Below are 19,069 nucleotides of genomic sequence, written 5' to 3'. Positions count from 1 at the left end.
TGACTCCCACCACTGTAATCCTAAACTGTTCTCCTGCAGTTTGTTTTACGTTGTATCTGCTGGAGTCAGGAGAAACAAAATGGGCGCATGTCCAGATATGGGTTAAATGGGCCAGTGTCACTGTTTGGAGTTGGGGGGATATATAATGAATGGCCTTAAGGAGGACGGGCAGAACAGGAGCAAAGAGCTTCTACCTGTTCACCAAAGGATTGGGGGTAATATCCATCTTTTGTACTTACTGCCTTGTTACTGTGTGTAACTAGTTGTACCTGATCATTAAAATCACTGATTGGTTGTCTCACCGAACTGATCTACACCACCACTTCGGAATTTCCCGCTGGAAATGTCGACAGACGTCCCACGTGTCCGCCCCAATATGGGTGCACCAATTAAAATGTATTTTGTGGCAATAGCAACACCTTTTCATGCCCCCACCGTGAGGCCCACCTGATTTAGACAAATGGATGGAAAATTGTCTGGGCTCCATTACGAGAATGCAATCCTCCTGCCCTATTTTCCCCAATGACGATTACTTGTGCCCAAGTACAAAAAGAGAAAAATCCGTCCCATTTTGCCCAAGGAGCTGAAAACTGTGGACCACCTTACCCCCCTCCCTCCCTCCCTCCCTCAGTCTTTGCTAACTTATCCAATCTTCAGGCTTTTAAAACATAACCAGTACCCCCAATGTACCTTATCTCCTCTTTTATTCGGGAACAAGACAATCCGCCCCATGTTTATAAGATAGAATGTGGAACTCGCTACCACATGGAGTGCTGGAGTCGAACAGCATAGATGCATTTAAGGGGAAGCTAGATAAACACACGGGGGAGAAAGGAATAGAAGGATATGCTGATTGGGTTAGATAAAGTAGGGTAGGAGGAGGCCAAAACCCCAGCACAGATCAGTTGGGTGGAATGGCCTATTTCTGCGCTGTAAAATTCTAGGTAATTCTATGATTGGTTCGATTTTAAATGAGTAGTTTTGACCTCTCGCCTTATTCTGGTTTTGATCCAAGTAATACTGCATTTGCTTTAAGATCAAAGTGCCTTTGTAAAACTGAAAATGTAGATCATAAAATATAGACACTGAAATATGAACAGCGCACTTTGAACTGCATTACCTGGGGATCCAATATCCTTCTTTGGAGGTCAGCTCTCTGGAGGTGAAATTCACCTTGTCGATCATTTTAGTGAAAATAAAATCAACACAACTACAGAATTAATGCTGACAATTTTGCTAAAATTATTGACAGAAGGAAATTTCCCTCTTTAGGGTTTATTTCCCTCCGTGCACATTTGTGTTAACGTCAGGGATAATTGTCTGACAGCAACCCGGGTGGGGATTTTCTGGCCTTATTCCCATCTCAGCTCCTCCAAAACTCTGCTGCCCCCATCCTAACTCGTACCAAGTCCCGTTCACCCATCACCCCTCTGCTCGTTGACCTACATTGGCTGCTGCTCTGGCAACGCCTCGATTGTAAAATTCTCAACCTTGTTTTCAAATTCCTTCATGGCCTCACCCCTCCCTATCTCTGTAACCTCCTCCAGCCCTACAACCCTCCGAGATCTCTGCACTCCTCCAATTCTGGCCCCTGATTGTCGTCGCTCCACCATTGGCGGCCGTGCCTTCAGCTGCCCAGGCCCCAAGATCTGGAATTCCCTCTCTAAACCTCTCCGCCTCTCTCTCCTGGTTTAAAGCGCTCCTTAAAACCTACCTCTTTGACCAAGCTTTTGGTCACCTGTCCTAATATCTCATGTGGCTCAGTGTCAAATTTTGTTTGATAACGCTCCTGTGAAGGGCCTTGGGACGTTTTACTACATTAAAGATGCTCGATAAATGTAAGTTGTCGTGTTATAGGCCCCAGAAAATCTTTGGCAACTCGGGTGCCCACTATTGTGTTCTCAGCTCCACTATCTGAAGAATTGAATGAAAAACTCAGACTTTCAAACTCACTGGGCCTCTGACACCCTCTAGGGGTCTGGAGAAGGCGAACCAACAACAAATCATTTGAACCACTGAAGCCTCCTGCCCAAAACTCAGACTGATATAAACACAGGAAAATTCTAGGTGTGAGATTTTTAATTGAAAGCTGTAATACTTGAGGTGTCACCTCATACCAAAAGCATAAACGTGGTGATTACTGTGTCAGCCGCGGTTCAGTGGGTAGCACTCTCGTCTCGAGTCAGAAGGTTGTGGGTTCAAGTCCCGCTCCAGGGATGAGACGTTAAACCGAGGCCCCGTCTGCATTCTCAGGTGGAAGCTAAAGATCCCCCACCACTATTTGGAAGAGCAGGGGAGTTCACCCCGGTGTCCTGGCCAATCATTATCCCTCACTCAACGTCACTAAAAACAGATTATCTGCTCATTATTTCATTGCTTAATTTGTGGGATCTTGCTGCGCACAAATTGGCTGTTGCGTTTCCTACATTACAACAGTGACTGCACTTCAAAAGTATTTCATTGGCTGCAAAGCGTTTGGAGATGTCCTGAGGTCATGAAAGGCGCTATATAAATGCAAGTTTTCAAAGCCTCAAACCCTGTCTGTCTCATGTCCCTGCATGGGTTGGCCAAGTGGTGATTTCACACTTATTGGCTACTGCCTTTTCTCTCACCAGCGCAGTGACGACAAGGACAACTGCAGGCTACCGCCACAACAGGGGCTGAAATTGGCTCGCTTAATAAAGAGTTGGGATCAAATCTGGCACCTATGGGTCCACATGGCTGTTACCACATTATGCAGTACATTTTTCAATTATCATGGCTCAATTGGTAAATGTTGAATTATCTTTATTTTAATCGTTTTTTTTTTGTTAAATTCACATAGACCGACAAAAAAAAAGTATTCTGTCTCTTCTTAAAATCTGAAGCCCCAAAAATCCACAGAGGCGCGATCCCTCCTTCATGGCTGTTATGGGGATTTTGAGCCCATGGCTTCTCCTGGGTTAGCTGTTCGGGCCTGCCTGCCCTCGTGGAGGTTTGGAATCGACAGATCCCACGTTTATTGCTGCTAACTCGTTAATCCACGTTGGGTCTCACAATTATCAGCTCGTCGTTGCTATGTTCGTTGTGTTGAGCTCGTCTGGAGGAATGTCCTTTCAACGAACAAACCAGTCACGAAAGATGTGTGGGCCTTCCGGAGGGATTTGAACCCAATCTTCTAAATATATACAGAGCCTTTGTGATTTTGTTCAGTTGCTTTTTGAGAGATCAGGTGTTCAAAAAATCCAGGCAGTCCCAGTAACTCTTTTCAATGTGATAAGAAGGTGCTGTTCTCTGTTCAAATGGGCCAAATGAATCCAGGGGCGGAACGGTTTTGGGAAAGGCACAAATGGCGTAACTGTACAACAATACCAATGAACACAGTCAGCAGGAGCTACTGGCAGCTCTTAGTGGGGGGGCGGGGGCCTAAGCAGAAACAGGCAAAAAGGCCTTGTGGGTTACGGAAGTAGCGACAGACATAAAAATATCCCGACAACTGCAAGACAGAGAGAGATTTGTTAAACTGGGCGCGAAGCCAAAGGTAGGAGGGCTTAATTTTCTGTTGGGATTTCCTGGCTTTGCTCCAGTGGGAAATGGGGAAGGGGCATCCCCCCAACCTGCTGCCATTCCCAGGACACTAGGAATGCTGGTGCATTCTTGGCATCCAATGTCCCAATGGCCAGCAGAGAGATTTACATTTCTTCAGCTGCTCCAGAAGGATTGTCCAGCACTGACAGGAAATCTGCTGGGAGCCCCCCCACCCCCCAGATTATTATAATGAGGCTGATCCCGGAACGTAGGAACAAGAGTAGGCCATTCAGCCCCTCGGGCCTGTTGTTCCACCATTCAATTAAATATTGGCTGATCTGTATCCTAACTCCATCCACCTGCCGTGACCCCGTATCCCTTAATACCCTTGGCTAGCAAAAGTGTATCGATCTCAGATTTAAAATTATTAATTGAGCATCCACTGCTTTTTGCAGGAGAGAGTTCCACACTTCCACCACCCTTTGCGTGAAGAAGTGTTTCCTGACTTCTCTCCTGAATGGCCTGGCTCTGATTTTAAGGTTACGTCCCCGTGTCCTAGACTCCCCCCACCAGCGGGAAAAGTTTCTCTCCATCTACCCAATCAATTCCTTTCAAAATCCTAAAAACCTCAATCAAATCACCCCTTAACCTTCTATATTCCAGGGAATACAAGCCTAGTTTATGTAATCTCTCCTCATAATCTAACCCTTGGAGCCATGGTAACATTCTGTTGAATCTGCGCTGCCCTCCTTCCAAGGCCAATATATCCTTTCTAAGCTGGAGTCCGTGCTGGGCTAAATGGACTTGTTGAGGGGGGGGAAGTGAACCCATACGAGCTCAGTGCAGAACCCAGCAGTCACAATGGGCTAAATCCCACCTCGTAACTTTGCACTGAATTTTTTTCTTAATTCACCACGAACAATAAAAAAAAAGTATTGCTTCCTTAAAAAGGCAAACCACGTACAAATTTTGGTATAAATACATGGCTGCAAGCTTTGATAAAACCTGAAAAAAGTGTTTGTAAACTACGCAACAGAATTAAGTAGAAATACATTCCTGAGCATTTAAATTATATTAGTCGTATATACTTTCATAAACTACACCATTATCACGATTATGCTCCTCAATTGGCCATTTGTGGGATACCTGTGGAAGAAAGTAAACATAAACTCAGCCAAGTTTGTACCGGGCAGGACTTTTCACAATTTTTCACATCTTTGAAGGCACCAAAACTGTCCCTAATTCTTTTCCCCGTTGGAATTACTGGTCAACCGACGTCACAAACAGATTTGGCCCCCGAGTATTGGTGAGGGTTTCTCCCGATCTCCAGCTGGAGATTGGGCAGAACTCCCCGAGAAAGATTGAAAATGGCCATTAACACCATTTCTCTAGGGGTTCTGCTGATCTCCTGCCAAAGTTACGGCGGGAGATCGAGACGATCCCAGCAGAAATTCAGGGCCATTAAAAAAAATGTAACAAAAGAAAAGAACTTGCATTCATATAGCACCTTTCACGACCTCAGGACGTCCCAAAGCGCTTTACAGCCAATGAAGTACTTTTGAAGTGTAGTCACTGTTGTAATGTAGGAAACGCGGCAGCCAATTTGCGCACAGCAAGATCCCACAAACAGCAGTGTGATAATGACCAGATAATCTGTTTTTAGGTGTAGGTTGAGGGATAAATGTTGGCCAGGACACCGGGGAGAACTCCCCCTGCTCTTCTTCAAAATAGTGCCCAGGGGATCTTTTACATCTAGCCGAGAGGGCAGACAGGGTCTCGGTTTAGCATCTCACCCGAAAGACGGCACCTCCAACAATGCAGCACACCCTCAGTACTGCACTGGGTGTGTCAGCCTAGATTTTGTACTCAAGGGTCTCTGGAGTGGGATTTGAATCCACGACCTTCTGACTCGGAGGAGAGAGTGCTGCCCACTGAGCCACAGCTGCCAACAAAAATTTGTAAAACACTTTTTATTTTAAATCCTTCTGACTTTTCCGACTTTTGTTCCCTTTTTCGATGATTCTGCGGCTTAAGGTTTTTAATAATTACCCTTGAAGGGACCGAATAAGCTGTTGCAGATCTTAGATTCTGGTGTTTTGTGAAAAATTCGAACGTACCTTAAATCTTAGAACGATTTTATTTTCCTATTTGCAGCTCTCCCGTCTCTTAAGTCAGAAGGCTGTGGGTACAAACCCTACTCCAAGACTTGGCCACACAATCTAGATTTCGGGGCAGTGCTGAGAGGGCTACGTTGTCACATGAGATGCTGGGGAATAGTTTTCCTGCTCCAGTCTTGCCTCTGCGCTGGACCAAGAGAAGCTCACCCTAAGTGTGCTGTGCCTGTCCAGGCCAAGTAGGGTTGCCAACTCTGGTTGGACGTTTCCCCTGGAGGTTTCATCACATGAACTCCCTCCTCCAACCGCCCCGCCCCAGTCAAACAGCCTTTTTTCCCCCCATTTCCAATACTTCTATAACTAATAAACAAAAGTGTTCAAAGATACTGAAAAAAAAACAATTTTTTAAATGCCCCTATGATTTTTCTCCTGAGTTTGTTGGCAGCAGTGTCTAGGAAATTAATCTTCAATTCCTGGAGACTCCAGGGCAATCCTGGAGGGTTGGCAACCCTAAAGCCAGGCTGCAGCAGATATTGGTGTCCTGGGCTATTAATGTACCCAGGGGGAAACCTCTGGCAGGATCCAATTATGGAAGTAAAACTTGGGGCTGATCAGTTCATGTTGAAAAGGGTAAGACGAAACAGGTACTAGTGCCACCTGACTGGTAATGTGCTAATCAGCACTCACATTTCCTGCATCATTATTCACTGATCCAGCTTTAGACCGGTCGGTGCAAGTGTAAGGAGGCCACTAGTGGTGGAAGAGGAAAACTGAATGCCAGCGAAATTTACAGCAGAGAAGGTTAAGGGGAGATTTAATAGAGGGGTTCAAAATTATGAAGCGTTTTGATAGAGCAAATAAGGAAAAACTGTTTCCACGGACAGGAGGGTCAGTAACCAGGGGACACAGATTTAAGATAATTGGCAAAAGAACCGGGGAGGGGTGGAGGGGGGGAAGATGAGGAGAAATATTTTTACGCAGCGAGTTGTTACGATCTGGAATGCAATGCCTGAAAGAGTGGTGGGAGCAGATTCAATAGTGACTTTCAAAAGGGAATTGGAGATATACATGAAAAGGAAAAATTTGCCAGGCTATGGGGAAAGGGCAGGGGGAGTGGGACTAATTGGATAGCTCTTTCAAAGAGCCGGCATAGTCATGGTGGGCCGAATGGCCTCCTTCCATGCTGTATGATTCTATGATAATTGAATCTGAAGATTAAAAAGCGCATTTCAATCCCTTGCCAATCACTGCCAAGGCTGACCGGGCAGGGGATTAAGAGTGACAGACAAAAATTGAAGGGAATAGAAACCCACATGTGCAAGCTTGAGGCCGCAGCTGACCGGTTCCATCACTTGCTGTGCCAGCCTTATGATGCCTGCTATCAGCAGACGACACAGCTCTACATCTGTCCCTCCGCTGACCCAGACCCTGTGAAGACACTTCCTGCAGCCATTGCCAGGGAGGTGCAGAAATGCCTACAAATATGATTGGCGACAATCCGGTGTGGCCAATCAGGTCACCGGCGACAACCCGGGCGCGGCCGATCAGGTCACCGGCGACAACCCGGGCGCGGCCGATCAGGTCACCGGCTAACTGACGATCACCCTTGTCAAGCTTTCTTTCACGCAGCATCACGTAAAAGCGTAACCTGCTGTGATTGGGTGAAGAACAATCCAACATGGCAGCTAGTTGGACCTTCAAATAGGTCAATGCATCGGGCCTGCTGTCGCAACCTACCTTCAGAGCTGGTGCCAACGCTTCCGCAGACAGAGGTAGATCCAGGCCGCGATTTGGCAGATGGATGGCTCGAGGCTGCTGGCAGACGGGCACAGACCTCCTCGTGCAGCTTAACCCGCTTGGCATCTTTTCAGTAGTCCTCTTGATCTTCATCTCAACGCCTTGGACAAATGGATTCCCAATGGGAAACACACCCGGTGCTGGTAATGGTGCTGCAGTCAAAAAAAAAAACAATTGGCACAAAGGCTCATGAAAACTTACGTAGCAGAAGGAAAAAAAATTACAAAAACTAAGGCCCTAAGTCGCCTCAATAAATGTACTTACGATCTCTGCGTTCCTCCGATTCTGGCCTCTTGTGCAACCCCAATTTCCATCGCTCCGCCACTGGCGGCCATGCCTTCCGCTGCCTAGGCCCTAAGCTCCGGAATTCCCTCCCTCAACCTCTCCACCTCTCTCTCTCTTCCTTAGAGACGCTCCTTAAAAACCTACCTCTCACCCACCTTTTGGTCACCTGTTCTAATATCTCCTTCAGTGGCTCGGTGTCAAATTTTATCTGATAACGCTCCTGTGAAGCGCCTTGGGACGTTTTACTACGTTAAAAGCGCTATATAAATGTATAAGTTGTTGTTGTTACTTGTACGGTTCAGCACCTAGCAACCCCAGATGCCCCCGTGCACTGATTTCACTTGCTGTATATATAAAGGGTGCAAAAAGATGCAGAGGGCGTCAGAACTGTGCTCCCACGTCATTTAAATATGATAATGATATGCCCCTTTCTGTTTCAAGAGGTCCAATTTAAATGCAGTTATGTTCATCAGAGACAAAAGGCCATTTTTCACAGCCCTCCATGTCTATTAAGGATGATACCAGAACTGATATAACTATCAGGAAAGACTGAACAGGCTGGGGCTCTTTTCTCTAGAAAAGAGAAGACTGAGGGGTGACCCGATAGAGGTCTTTAAAATTATGAAAGGGTTTGATAGGGTAGACGGAGACAAGATGTCTCCACTTGTGGAGGAGACCAAAACTAGGGGCCATAAATATAAGACAGTCACTAATAAACCCAATAGAGAATTCAGGAAAAACTTATTTTCCCAGAGAGGTGAGAATGTGGAACTCGCTCCCATATGGAGGAGTTGAGGCGAATAGCATAAGCCTTTAAGGGGAAGCTAGATAAGTATGAGGGAGAAAGGAATGAAAGGATAGATCAAGGGTTAGATCAAGTAGGGTGAGAGGAGGCTCGAGTGGAGCATAAACACCAGCTCAGACCAGTTGGGCCGAATGGCCTGTTTCTGTGCTGTAAATTCTATGCAATTCTATTGACTATTGTTATGGCCCTTGAACAGGCTACATAGGTCTGGAGAAACGTCTTTACTCAGAGAGTGGTAAGAACGTGGAACTGAGAGGGTATAACTATCAAGAAGGACTGAACAGGCTGGGGCTCTTTTCTCTAGAAAAAAAGAGGGCTGAGGGGGTGACCCGATAGAGGTCTTTAAAACCCACCTCTCTGACCGGCTTTTTAGTCGCTTCTCCTAATCGTTCCTCCGTTGGTTCCACGTCTGTCCTCCTTGGGCCTGTGAAATGCCTTGGGACCTCCTTCTCCGTTTGAAGCGCTGTATGAATCTGAGCTGTTGTTGTTGTTGTTGTTGTTGTTAATTCAGGAAGTCAGGTAGGAAAATTTCTCACCGGCATGTTAAGTCAGTGAATTTGCTCTTATCGTTTACTGCTTTTTAAGGGAAGACAAATGATCGGGGAATTGTGTTAATAGTCAGGAAGGATAAATGGTTGATATCAAGTTGGGCCAGTTACAATAGAGGATCTAGTCTGGACAGTCAGGGCTACGCTGGATCGTGAAAGGAGAGGGCAGGTGAGGGTAATTATAGCGGAGGGGATAGTGAGGACAGCTACAGGAGGAGGGCAGGTCAGAGTAATTACAGCTGATGGGATAGGCAGGGTCGTTACAGGGAAGGGCCTAGTCATGGAAATTATAACAGAAGGGCTAGTCAGGGTACTTAGAGGGGAGAGGGTACTCAGGGCAGTTGCAGGGTAGGGAGTTTTCAGGGCAATTACAGACGATGGGGTAGTTAACGCTGTCACAGGGGAGAAGGTAGTCAGGGCAGTCACAGGGGAGAAGCTAGTCGGGGTACTTGCAGGGGAGTGGGTACTGAAGGCAGTTGAAGGGGAAGAAGTCTTCAGGGCAGTTGCAGGGTAGGGAGTTTTCAATGCAATTACAGAAGATGCGGTAGTTATGTTAGTTCCTGTAGAGGGGTTAAACAGGGCAGTTACAGGGGAGGAGATAGTTACACGAGGGGGGCTAGTCGGGGTAGCTACTGCAGAGGAGTGAGCCACAGCTGTGTTGAGAGTCAGGGGACATGCTGTAGGATCATCAGTACTTAGAGCCGCAACAGGCACAGGAATCTGTTCCTGGAGATCACTTCTTGTTTGTTTGTTCTTCATGGACTTCAAATGGCTGCAATGGAAAAAAGTGGAAACAAAAGTTAAAAAGTAATGTTGATTTGTATTCAGACTGATAATTCAACCAGGACCATGAGAAAACCGTAGGGGGGCTTTATTTTTTAAACTCATTAATTATCAGGATTTGGGCATCGTTTATTGCCCCTCCCCAGTTGCCCTGAGAAAGTCGTGGGCCCCCTTCGTGAACCGCTGATTCTTTGTAGCCGTTTTGATACAACTGAGTGGCTTGTTAAGCCGCTTCAGGGGGCAGTTGAGTCAACCACATTGGTGCTGGACTGGAGTCACATTTAGGCCGGACCTAGAATCATAGAAAATTTACGGAACAGAAGGAGGCCATTCGGCCAATCGTGTCCACGCCGGCCGAAAATAAGCCACCCAGCCTAATCCCACTTTCCAGCACTTGGTCCATAGCCTTGTAGGCCACGGCACTTCAGGTGCACATCTAGGTACCTTTTAAATGAGTTGAGGGTTTCTGCCTCTACCACCCTTTCAGGCAGTGAGTTCCAGACCCCCACCAGCCTTTGGGTGAAAAAGTTTTTTTCTCTGCTCCCCTCTAATCCTTCTGCCAATCACTTTAAATCTATGCTCCCTGGTTATTGACCTCTCTGCTAAGGGAAATAGGTCCTTCCTGTCCACTCTAAATCGAGGCCCCTCATAATTTTGTACACCTCAATTAAATCACCCCTCAGCCTCCTCTGTTCTGAAGAGAACAACCCCAGCCTATCCAATCTTTCCTCATAGCTAAAATTCTCCAGTCCTAGCAACATCCTTGTAAATCTCCTCTGTACCCTCTCTAGTGCAATTACAACCTTCCAGTAACGTGGTGACCAGAACTGTATGCAGTACTCAAGCTGTGGCCTAACCAGTGTTTTATACAGTTCCAGCATAACCTCCCTGCTCTTATATTCTATGCCTTAGCTAATAAAGGAAAGTATTCCATAGCCTTCTTAACCACCTTATCTACCTGTCCTGCTACCTTTAGGGATCTGTGGACATGCACTCCAAGGTCCCTCACTTCCTCTACACCTTTCAGTATACTCCCATTTATTGTGTACTCCCTTGCCTTGTTTGCCCTCCCCAAATGTATTATCTCACACTTCTCTGGATTGAATTCCATTTGCCACTTTTCTGCCCACCTGACCAGTCCATTGATACCTTCCGACAGTCTATAGCTTTCCTCCTCACTATCAACCACGCGGCCAATTTTTGTATCATCTGCAGACTTCTTAATCGTGCCCTCTATATTTAAGTCCAAATCATTAATATATATCACAAACAACAAGGGACCTAGTACTGAGCCGTGCAGAACCCCACTGGAAACAGCCTTCCAGTCACAAAAACACCCATTGACCATTACCCTTTGCTTCCTGTCACTGAGCCAATTTTGGATCCAACTTGTCACTCTTCCTTGGATCCCATGGGCTTGTACTTTTTTGACCAGTCTGCCATGTGGGACCTTGTCAAAAGCCTTGCTAAAATCCATGTAGACTACATCAAATGCACTACCCTCATCAATCCTCCTTGTTACCTCCTCAAAAAATTCAATCAAGTTAGTCAGACACGACCTGCCCTTAACAAATCTATGCTGACTGTCCTTGATTACTCCATGCCCTTCTAGGTGACGGTTTATCCTGTCCCAATAATTTGCCCACCACCGAGGTTAGACTGACTGGACCTGTAATTACTCGGTCTATCCCTCGCTCCCTTTTCAAACAATGGTACAACGTTAGCAGTCCTCCAATCCTCTGCCACCATGCCTGTATCCAGTGAGGAATGGAAAATGATGGTCAGAGCCTCTGCCTCCGGAGCCTCTGTGCGTCCTGTGGATAGCACACACTGCAGCCACGGTATGCCGCTTGTGGAGTGAGTGGATGTTTAAGGTGTGGATGGGCTGCCGGTCAAGTGGACTTGCCTTGTCCCGGATGGTGTGGAGCTTCTCGAGTGATGTTGCAGCTGACGATTGTCCCGCAAAACAAGAGGACTTACTTTCAACGAGACCCTCTGATCTGCAGAGGGCTCAGGCACAGCTTGTGGGGTGCCTCTCTGTTTGGGCGTCCCATGGGAACAAACCTCCAGCCTCATTTAGATGCTAACACCGGGCTTGTGTCTGCTGCAGACGAGGCCTAGTTACGCCCATTCTGGACTCCCCCCAGGATGAAGGGTCGATCAGACTGCTTTGTCCTGGATAGTGTCGAGCTTCGAGTGTTGTTGCGGCTGCACCCATCCTGGCAAGAGGAGAGCATTCCATCACACTCCTGACTGGTGCCTTGTAGGTGGTAGAGAGGCTTTGGGGAGTCAGGAGGTGAGTCACTCGCTGCAGAATACCCACCTCTGACCTGCTGTAATGGACATGACATTTATGTGGCTGGTCCGGTTGAGTTTCTGGTCAATGGTGACCCCCCAGGATGTTGATGATGGGGTATTTGGCGATGAAAATGCCATTGAATGTCAAAAGGGAGATGGTTAGAGTCTCTCTTGTTGCATACGGTCATTGCCTGGCAATTGTGTTACTTGCGACTTATCAGCCCAAAGTCTTGCTGCATGTGGGCACTGACTGCTTCATTATCTGAGGGATTGTGAATGGAGCTGAACACTGTACAATCATCAGCAAACAGCCCCACTCCTGACCTTATGATGGAGGGAAGGTCAATGATGAAGTAGCTGAAGATGGTTGGGCCTAGGACGCTGTCCTGAGGAACTCCTGCAGCGATGTCCATGAGTGGAGATGACCGACCTCCAACAAACACTACCATCTTCCTTTGTGCCAAGTATGACTCCAGCCACTGGAGAGTTTTCCCCCTGATCCCCATTGACCAGTTTTACTGGGGCTCCTTGATGCCACACTCGTTCAAATGCTGCTTGATGTCGAGGGCAGTCACTCTCACCTCACCTCTGGGAGTTTTCACTGACTCGGCAACATGCTGAGAATTGTAGGCACAGTCGCTTGCGAGATATATTTGTCACCTCTTTTGCTGATATTGCTGGGAAGCCCATGAACTCAAGCCCTAGGCTTCTCAAGTAAGGCACAGGCCATCCAAGGAAAAACATTAGACTCATTTGAAACACAGAAAATACTACTGTAATTCATTATCTGTGAAGCATTTTGAAACCTCCTGAGGGGTATGTACATGTATGCAAATTATTTTTTGTAGATATATATATGAAAAAGTCAGAGTTTTCGTCATTATTACTTAGATAAACTTGATAATTCTTTTAAATTTTTGTAATTTTTTATACCTCTATAATGTTACAAGTCTTTTTATCAAGTGGTTCTCGGCTTAATGCAGAACCGAAAACGGCAGGTAAGGTAATTTTCAAAAAACATTTTGAGTGATTTGCCCTTTTTAAAAAAAAAATAAAATTGGCAGCTATTGCTGACTTGCTACATATGGTTTACAGCTTTTTGAACGTCACAACTGGTGACTTTCATTCCTGCTTGCTGCTTGCCTCGTTTCCCTACATTACAGCAGTGACTACTCTTCAAAAAAGTACTTCATTGGCTGTGATGCGCTTTGGGACGTCCTGAGGTCGTGAAAGGCGCGATATAAATGCAAGTCCCTTCTTTCTTCTTTACTCGATCGTTTATGATTTGAACCATTCAAGTATAAATGTGACAGGAGTACGTGCCACGTGAAAGATGTGATGCCCAAAAGCAATACTCCTGAAGTGTGTTGAAGCAACTTTTTAAAGAGGTCGATAGATTTGTACCTAATCATTTCCGTGCTATTAGATCTGTTCATTTTCAGTTTTGAATTGGAAATCTGAAAAGCTTCTAAGTAAATGAGATCTGTTGGAACGGTCTGTTCTGAAAACCCCTTTTGCAGAGTCCAACTGTTGATGGGTTTATACAGCGCTGCACAGGCGACAACTGATATACCGCAAACTTCCTAAAATCAGCTTATTATTCATCACAGTATTTAAATAAATTTAAGATCAAAAATAAGATTTAAGGAATTAAAAATGTGCGCCATTTCCAAATTGTTAGGGAAGCAAATTTTACCATTGAGTACTCCTGGTGTAGAGCCTTGCATGATGGGAATGCACATCAGGAATTTGGGGACAGAGATCAGTGCACCCAATTTGCAGCCTGTGAGATTTTCCATCAATTAAAACTAACAGACAGAAAATTATGCAGGCCATGAATCAGTCGAATCGCCCAAATTCCCGATATGGGCTCACATCATCTGATGCTCTGCACTGAGTGCTATTATCACAAAGTGTTATTATATTCATTACTTTAAAAGAACAGCATTTAATATTTGTGTTAATACACAAAATAACGTGCATGGCAGACGGTCCTGCACTGGATGCACTGAGCATCAAACAGAAAAACACACAGCACTCTACTTTCAAAAATATCGCTCTGATCGCAGTCAGTGTGCTATACTTCACAGTACATCATACAGTGTTGAGCCTATACCATGTTTAAAAATATTCTGCATACAGTAATAAAAATCAGCAAATAAATCTGATTGTCGCCAAGAATCTACTTTACGAAACAGAACTCACCTAGGTGGCAGAGAACTGAACAACATCAAACGGAAGTTCTTCAGACATCCTTGGCTAAAAGGGCTTGGTTTTGACTTGTACAGACCAATATACTGTCAAGAACAAACATTCAAATTGCAGAGTCCTGTTAATCAGGCAGGGTACGGTAGCAAAGTAAAAAAAAATACTGAATTTAAGCACAAAAAGTTCTTAATTACCATTTAATATAATGTCTAGATTAATTAATGTTATCCACCACTTTAAGGCAATTTTTTTTAATTTCCAGAAGATAGAGAGATATTAATGCAACAAAAAAATGCAAGGCAGTGTAACAGACAAATAAACATCAAGATGCAACATGTGAAATATCAAACTACTGTGTTTGAATTGTAGGATATGACTTGGTGGCTCTTATCCTCCACACACTGCCATATCAATCATGCAACTGGGGAGGCACCAAGCAGAAATAAGGCGCTTCTCCCACTACGACACCCAGGCACGTCCCAATAGCTGGTTTCAAAGTGCATTTGCTGAGAAGCCTGTTCATCTGCTAGACAGATGAGGTGGGAGGGTAAAACCGGAGAAAATACCAAGTGAGAGAGAAGAGAGAAAAAGAGAGAGAGAGAGATAAAGATAGAAAGGAGGAAAATATCTAATGAGAGGGAGAAAGAGAATAAAAAGTGAAGAATATACCTACAAAGGGAAAGGAGTGAAAATGGAGAAAATACTTTGAAAAAATAAACAGAAACAAAAAACAGAGTGGGACAAGAGACACGTAGCGAGAAAGAGAGAGGGAGAGAGGCTCGTCCTCAAATAAAAGTGACAAATAGTTAATTGTGCCTGCCTGTGTAAATCAATCAATCTGCTCCTGATCAAAGACAATGTATATCCAAGTTATAGCTTTAACGCCAGACGCATCTGATCGCTACATATTACCACCTTACTGCTAAATAAACTGCAGAGGTTACCTTGCCAAGCACATACCACAATCCTGGAAATTTAATGTTACTAATGTGTTATGTTAAACTGAACCAAGATAAATTTGCGCTGCTGTATTGTGGCATTAAAATGAATCCGGTTAATGCTGTTACTTTAATTCAAACTGAGTTTATTACGTGAGAATCGTGTGAACGATCATTGCACGTGTAGATGTAATGAAATAAAGTAGTTGTCAGTAGTACATTGCATTGTGCCGTGTTTCGTCTTTAGGTTGTATTTTTAGCAGTACTGTACTTTACTTGTGTTGACGGCTGGGCTGAGATTGGATCTTTTTCAATAAGTCCATTTTATATAGGATGACTCCAGAGCCAAATTAAACATCACAGCACACCCTTCGACTAAAAGGTAATGTCGGTGAGGCAAAGGCTCCTGGCGCAGAGTCTCGCTGCTCGTGAGCACGCGGTTACAGACTTGGCTCCGCAGTGTTACAAGCCTTATTTTTGACCAGCACTCCTGGGAGTGGAGCTTCGTTGAACGTACCTATATATAAAAAAACCTTAAACCCCAAGTCCATTCCTCCTATATTTTCAATAAGAGAGCAGTTGTTGTAAGCACTGGGTGAACATAATGTAAAGGCTTTAGTAAAACATTAAATGCACTACCAGCCCTGCACATTAAGAAATCTCAAACGGCCTGCCTATAATTTTATATCCGTGGATTACTTTTTACTCAGTCTTATTGTTCAACTATTTTCTCTTCATTTGCTTTTACCTGTTCGTAGGTAGTTTTTCCTGTCCATACGAGGCGAAAATGAAAAACAAAAAAATAAAAAAGGGGGAAGACGATAACACCAGACAAACAGACAAGAATAAGGCTGTGAAAGGTTATCAAGGAAAAATTATGTTTCTTCCAGGTTCTTGCAATGAGCAATAAAATATTCAAAGAGTATCATTAACAGGCTTCAGGTTCCACAATCTTCTTGTAAAAGGTATTTAAGTTAATATCACAGAAATTAATAACAAATCAATCAAATCAGGTGGAAATGCAACCAATAGAAAATTCTTAATCTTCTTAAAATAATTTATTTTTAAAACCTGGGTTAAAAATATCAATTTTTTACCTCCGATGAATTTTAAACTCCAGTGCTGTTTTTAAGCCCCCATTAGAGCGTGCCACCATGAGCCGTATCGGTGTGTGCCAGGCCTCTGGGGTCACCTATAGGGGATGATATTACTGTGTGCCGTAATGGTGGCGTAACTTCTGAGGGGCGGGGAGGGGGTAGGCCTTCTATCCTCCCCATGGCTGCACCCGTGACCCCAGCTGATTTCCTGAGGTTGGTGATTATCGCATTTGGGCAAGGACCGGAACTTTTACCCTCTGCGGGTCACCTACCTCAGGTTGGTGGGGGGGGGGGGGGGGGGGGGGGAGGAAGAAATGACGGATCCTGCCATTCCTGCTGAAGATGGCCAACATTTTCCTTCATTTAAATTGTTAAACTTCTTGACTCGGAGAGTGGTGAGAATGTGGAACTCGCTACCGCAAGGAGTGGTTGAGGCGAATAGCGTAGATGCATTTGAAGGGAAGCTGGATAAACACACGAGGGAGAAAGGAATAGGAGGATATGCTGATAGGGTGAGATGAAGTAGGTTGGGAGGAGGCTCGTGTGGAGCATTAACACCGACAAAGACCAGTTGGGCCGAATGGCCTGTTTCTGTACCGTAATATTCTATGTAATTATAACAAATAACTCATTAATCAATCATGCATTGTGTGATACAGTGCATTGGAAACTACTGTAGTGAGACACTTGGAATTGCGACCGGTTCCCATGTAACTGTCTTTAGTGTTCCAATTAAAGGATACGTGCAGATCTTTTCAACTGTATAACGCTCCTGGGAGTTCAAAAACACATACGCCAAGCAGAATGCGAGTAATGACTGGATAAAGACCAACAGGGAAAGCAGTAAAAGGAAGAAGAAGCGATAATTTCGTTTTCCAATGCAGGCATTCATGAGAGTGCAGTGATGATCAAGATTCTGTTGACAATATTTGAAAATTTCAATCCCCCACTGCTGTCATTTTTTGACCTTACAATCCCTTTTTTATGGATTCTCTTCTACTCGTACAACACAACTTTCTCTCTCTGTTGCAATTTATTTTATTCCCTCTTTGACTTGTCATTTTATTCGGTATCAATTATACTTTTTCTGTTTTCAGGGTAAGACAGGTCATAAGGAAACTGCTCGAACCTGTACTGACACCATGACACGGCTGCAACCTAGGCATCGGATTAGGACAAGGCATAGACACACCCAGCCCAATTCACCCTCCAAAGTCCCCCTCGCTAACATCTAGGGACTGGTGCCAAAGTTGGGAGAGCTGTCCCATAGACGAGTCAAGCAACAGACCGACATAGTCATACTCGTAGAATCATGCCTAACGGCCAACGTAACAGACTCCTCCATTCCTGGAATATGTCCTGTCCCAGAGGTGGGAGTACAATTGTATACAGTCGGGTGGGAGGGGCCCTGGGAATTCTCAACATTGACTCCAGACCCCATGAGGTCTCATGGCTTCAGGTTAAACACGGGCAAGGAAACCTCCTGCTGAATACCACCTACCGCCCTCCCCATAGCTGATGAATCAGTACTCCTCCATGTTAAACACCACTTGGAGGAAGCACTGAGGATAGCAAGGGCATGGAATGCACTCTGGCTGGGGGAACTTCAATATCCATTACTGAGTGGCTTGGTAGTGCCACCACTGACCGAGCTGGCCAAGCCCTGAAGGACGTAGCTGCCAGACTGGGCTTGCAGTAGGTGAAGAGAGGACCAACCCGTTTGACCTCGACCTAATCAGTTTGCCTGTCGCAGATGCACCAGTCCATGATGGCGTTGGTAGGAGCGATCGCCGCACAGCCCTCGTGGAGACCAAGTCAAATAGATTAAGCACCAAACTGTGCATCCAGGAGGCGCTTTGGGCGACCAGCAGCAGCAGAATTGTATTCCACCACAATCTGTAACCTCGTGGCCCGGCATATCCCTCTCTCCGCCATCACCACCAAGCCAGTTGTCCAACCCTGGTTCAATGAGGACTGTAGAAGAGCATGACGGGAGCAGCACCAGGGGTACCCGACAATAAGTTACCAACCTGGTGAAACTACAACACAGGACTACATGCATGCTAAGCAGAAGAAGCAGCATACTATGGACAGAGCCAAGCATTCCAGAACCAACGAACCAAGTCAAAGTTCTGCAGCCCAACCACATCCACGGCGGTAGACAATTAAGCAACTAACAGGAGGAGGAGGCGCCATGAACATCCCCATCTTCAATGATGGCGGAGCCAACGTGTGAGTGCAAAAGACAAGGCTGAATTGTTTGCAACCAACCATCTTCGGCCAGAAGCGGCCTAGTGGATGATCCTTCTCGGCCTCCTCCTGAGGTCCCCACCATCACAGATGCCAGTCTTCAGCCAATTTGATTCACTCAACATGCCATCAAGAAACACTTAGCACACTGGACACAGCAAAGGCTACAGGTCCAGGCAACACCCGGCTGTAGTGCTGAAGACTTGTGCTCCAGAACTAGTTGCGCTTCTAACCAATTGCTCTAATACAGCCACAACACTGGCATCTACCCGATAATGTGGAAAATTGCCCAGGTATGTCCTGTCCACAAGAAGCAGGACAAATCCAACCTGGCCAATTACCGTCCCATCAGCCTGCTCCCAATCATCAACAAAATGATGGGAGGAGTCGTCAACAGTGCTATCAAACAACACTTACCAATAACCTGCTCACCGATGCT

At 45.4% G+C, this 19,069-nt stretch overlaps 1 protein-coding gene across 1 annotated transcript; it reads right to left on the bottom strand.

Annotated features, from left to right (window-relative positions):
- Positions 1–2,781: 2,781 nt before the first annotated feature.
- LOC137305718 (palmitoyltransferase ZDHHC5-B-like) lies at positions 2,782–17,281 on the bottom strand. Its single transcript, XM_067974683.1, has 6 exons — positions 17,124–17,281; positions 16,032–16,134; positions 14,343–14,434; positions 8,862–9,828; positions 7,359–7,570; positions 2,782–4,653 (listed from the first exon to the last, which is right to left on the bottom strand). Exons 1-4 carry the CDS (start codon positions 17,270–17,272, stop codon positions 9,150–9,152), a joined length of 1,023 nt encoding a protein of 340 aa, XP_067830784.1. The 5' UTR covers positions 17,273–17,281; the 3' UTR covers positions 2,782–4,653; positions 7,359–7,570; positions 8,862–9,149.
- Between the last annotated feature and the right edge of the window lie 1,788 nt (positions 17,282–19,069).

The sequence above is a fragment of the Heptranchias perlo genome, chromosome 1 (genome assembly GCF_035084215.1).
Source record: "Heptranchias perlo isolate sHepPer1 chromosome 1, sHepPer1.hap1, whole genome shotgun sequence".
Classification (NCBI taxonomy): domain Eukaryota; kingdom Metazoa; phylum Chordata; class Chondrichthyes; order Hexanchiformes; family Hexanchidae; genus Heptranchias; species Heptranchias perlo.
Note: the sequence above shows the minus strand (reverse complement) of the source record. Positions and strands in the feature narration are given on the sequence as shown.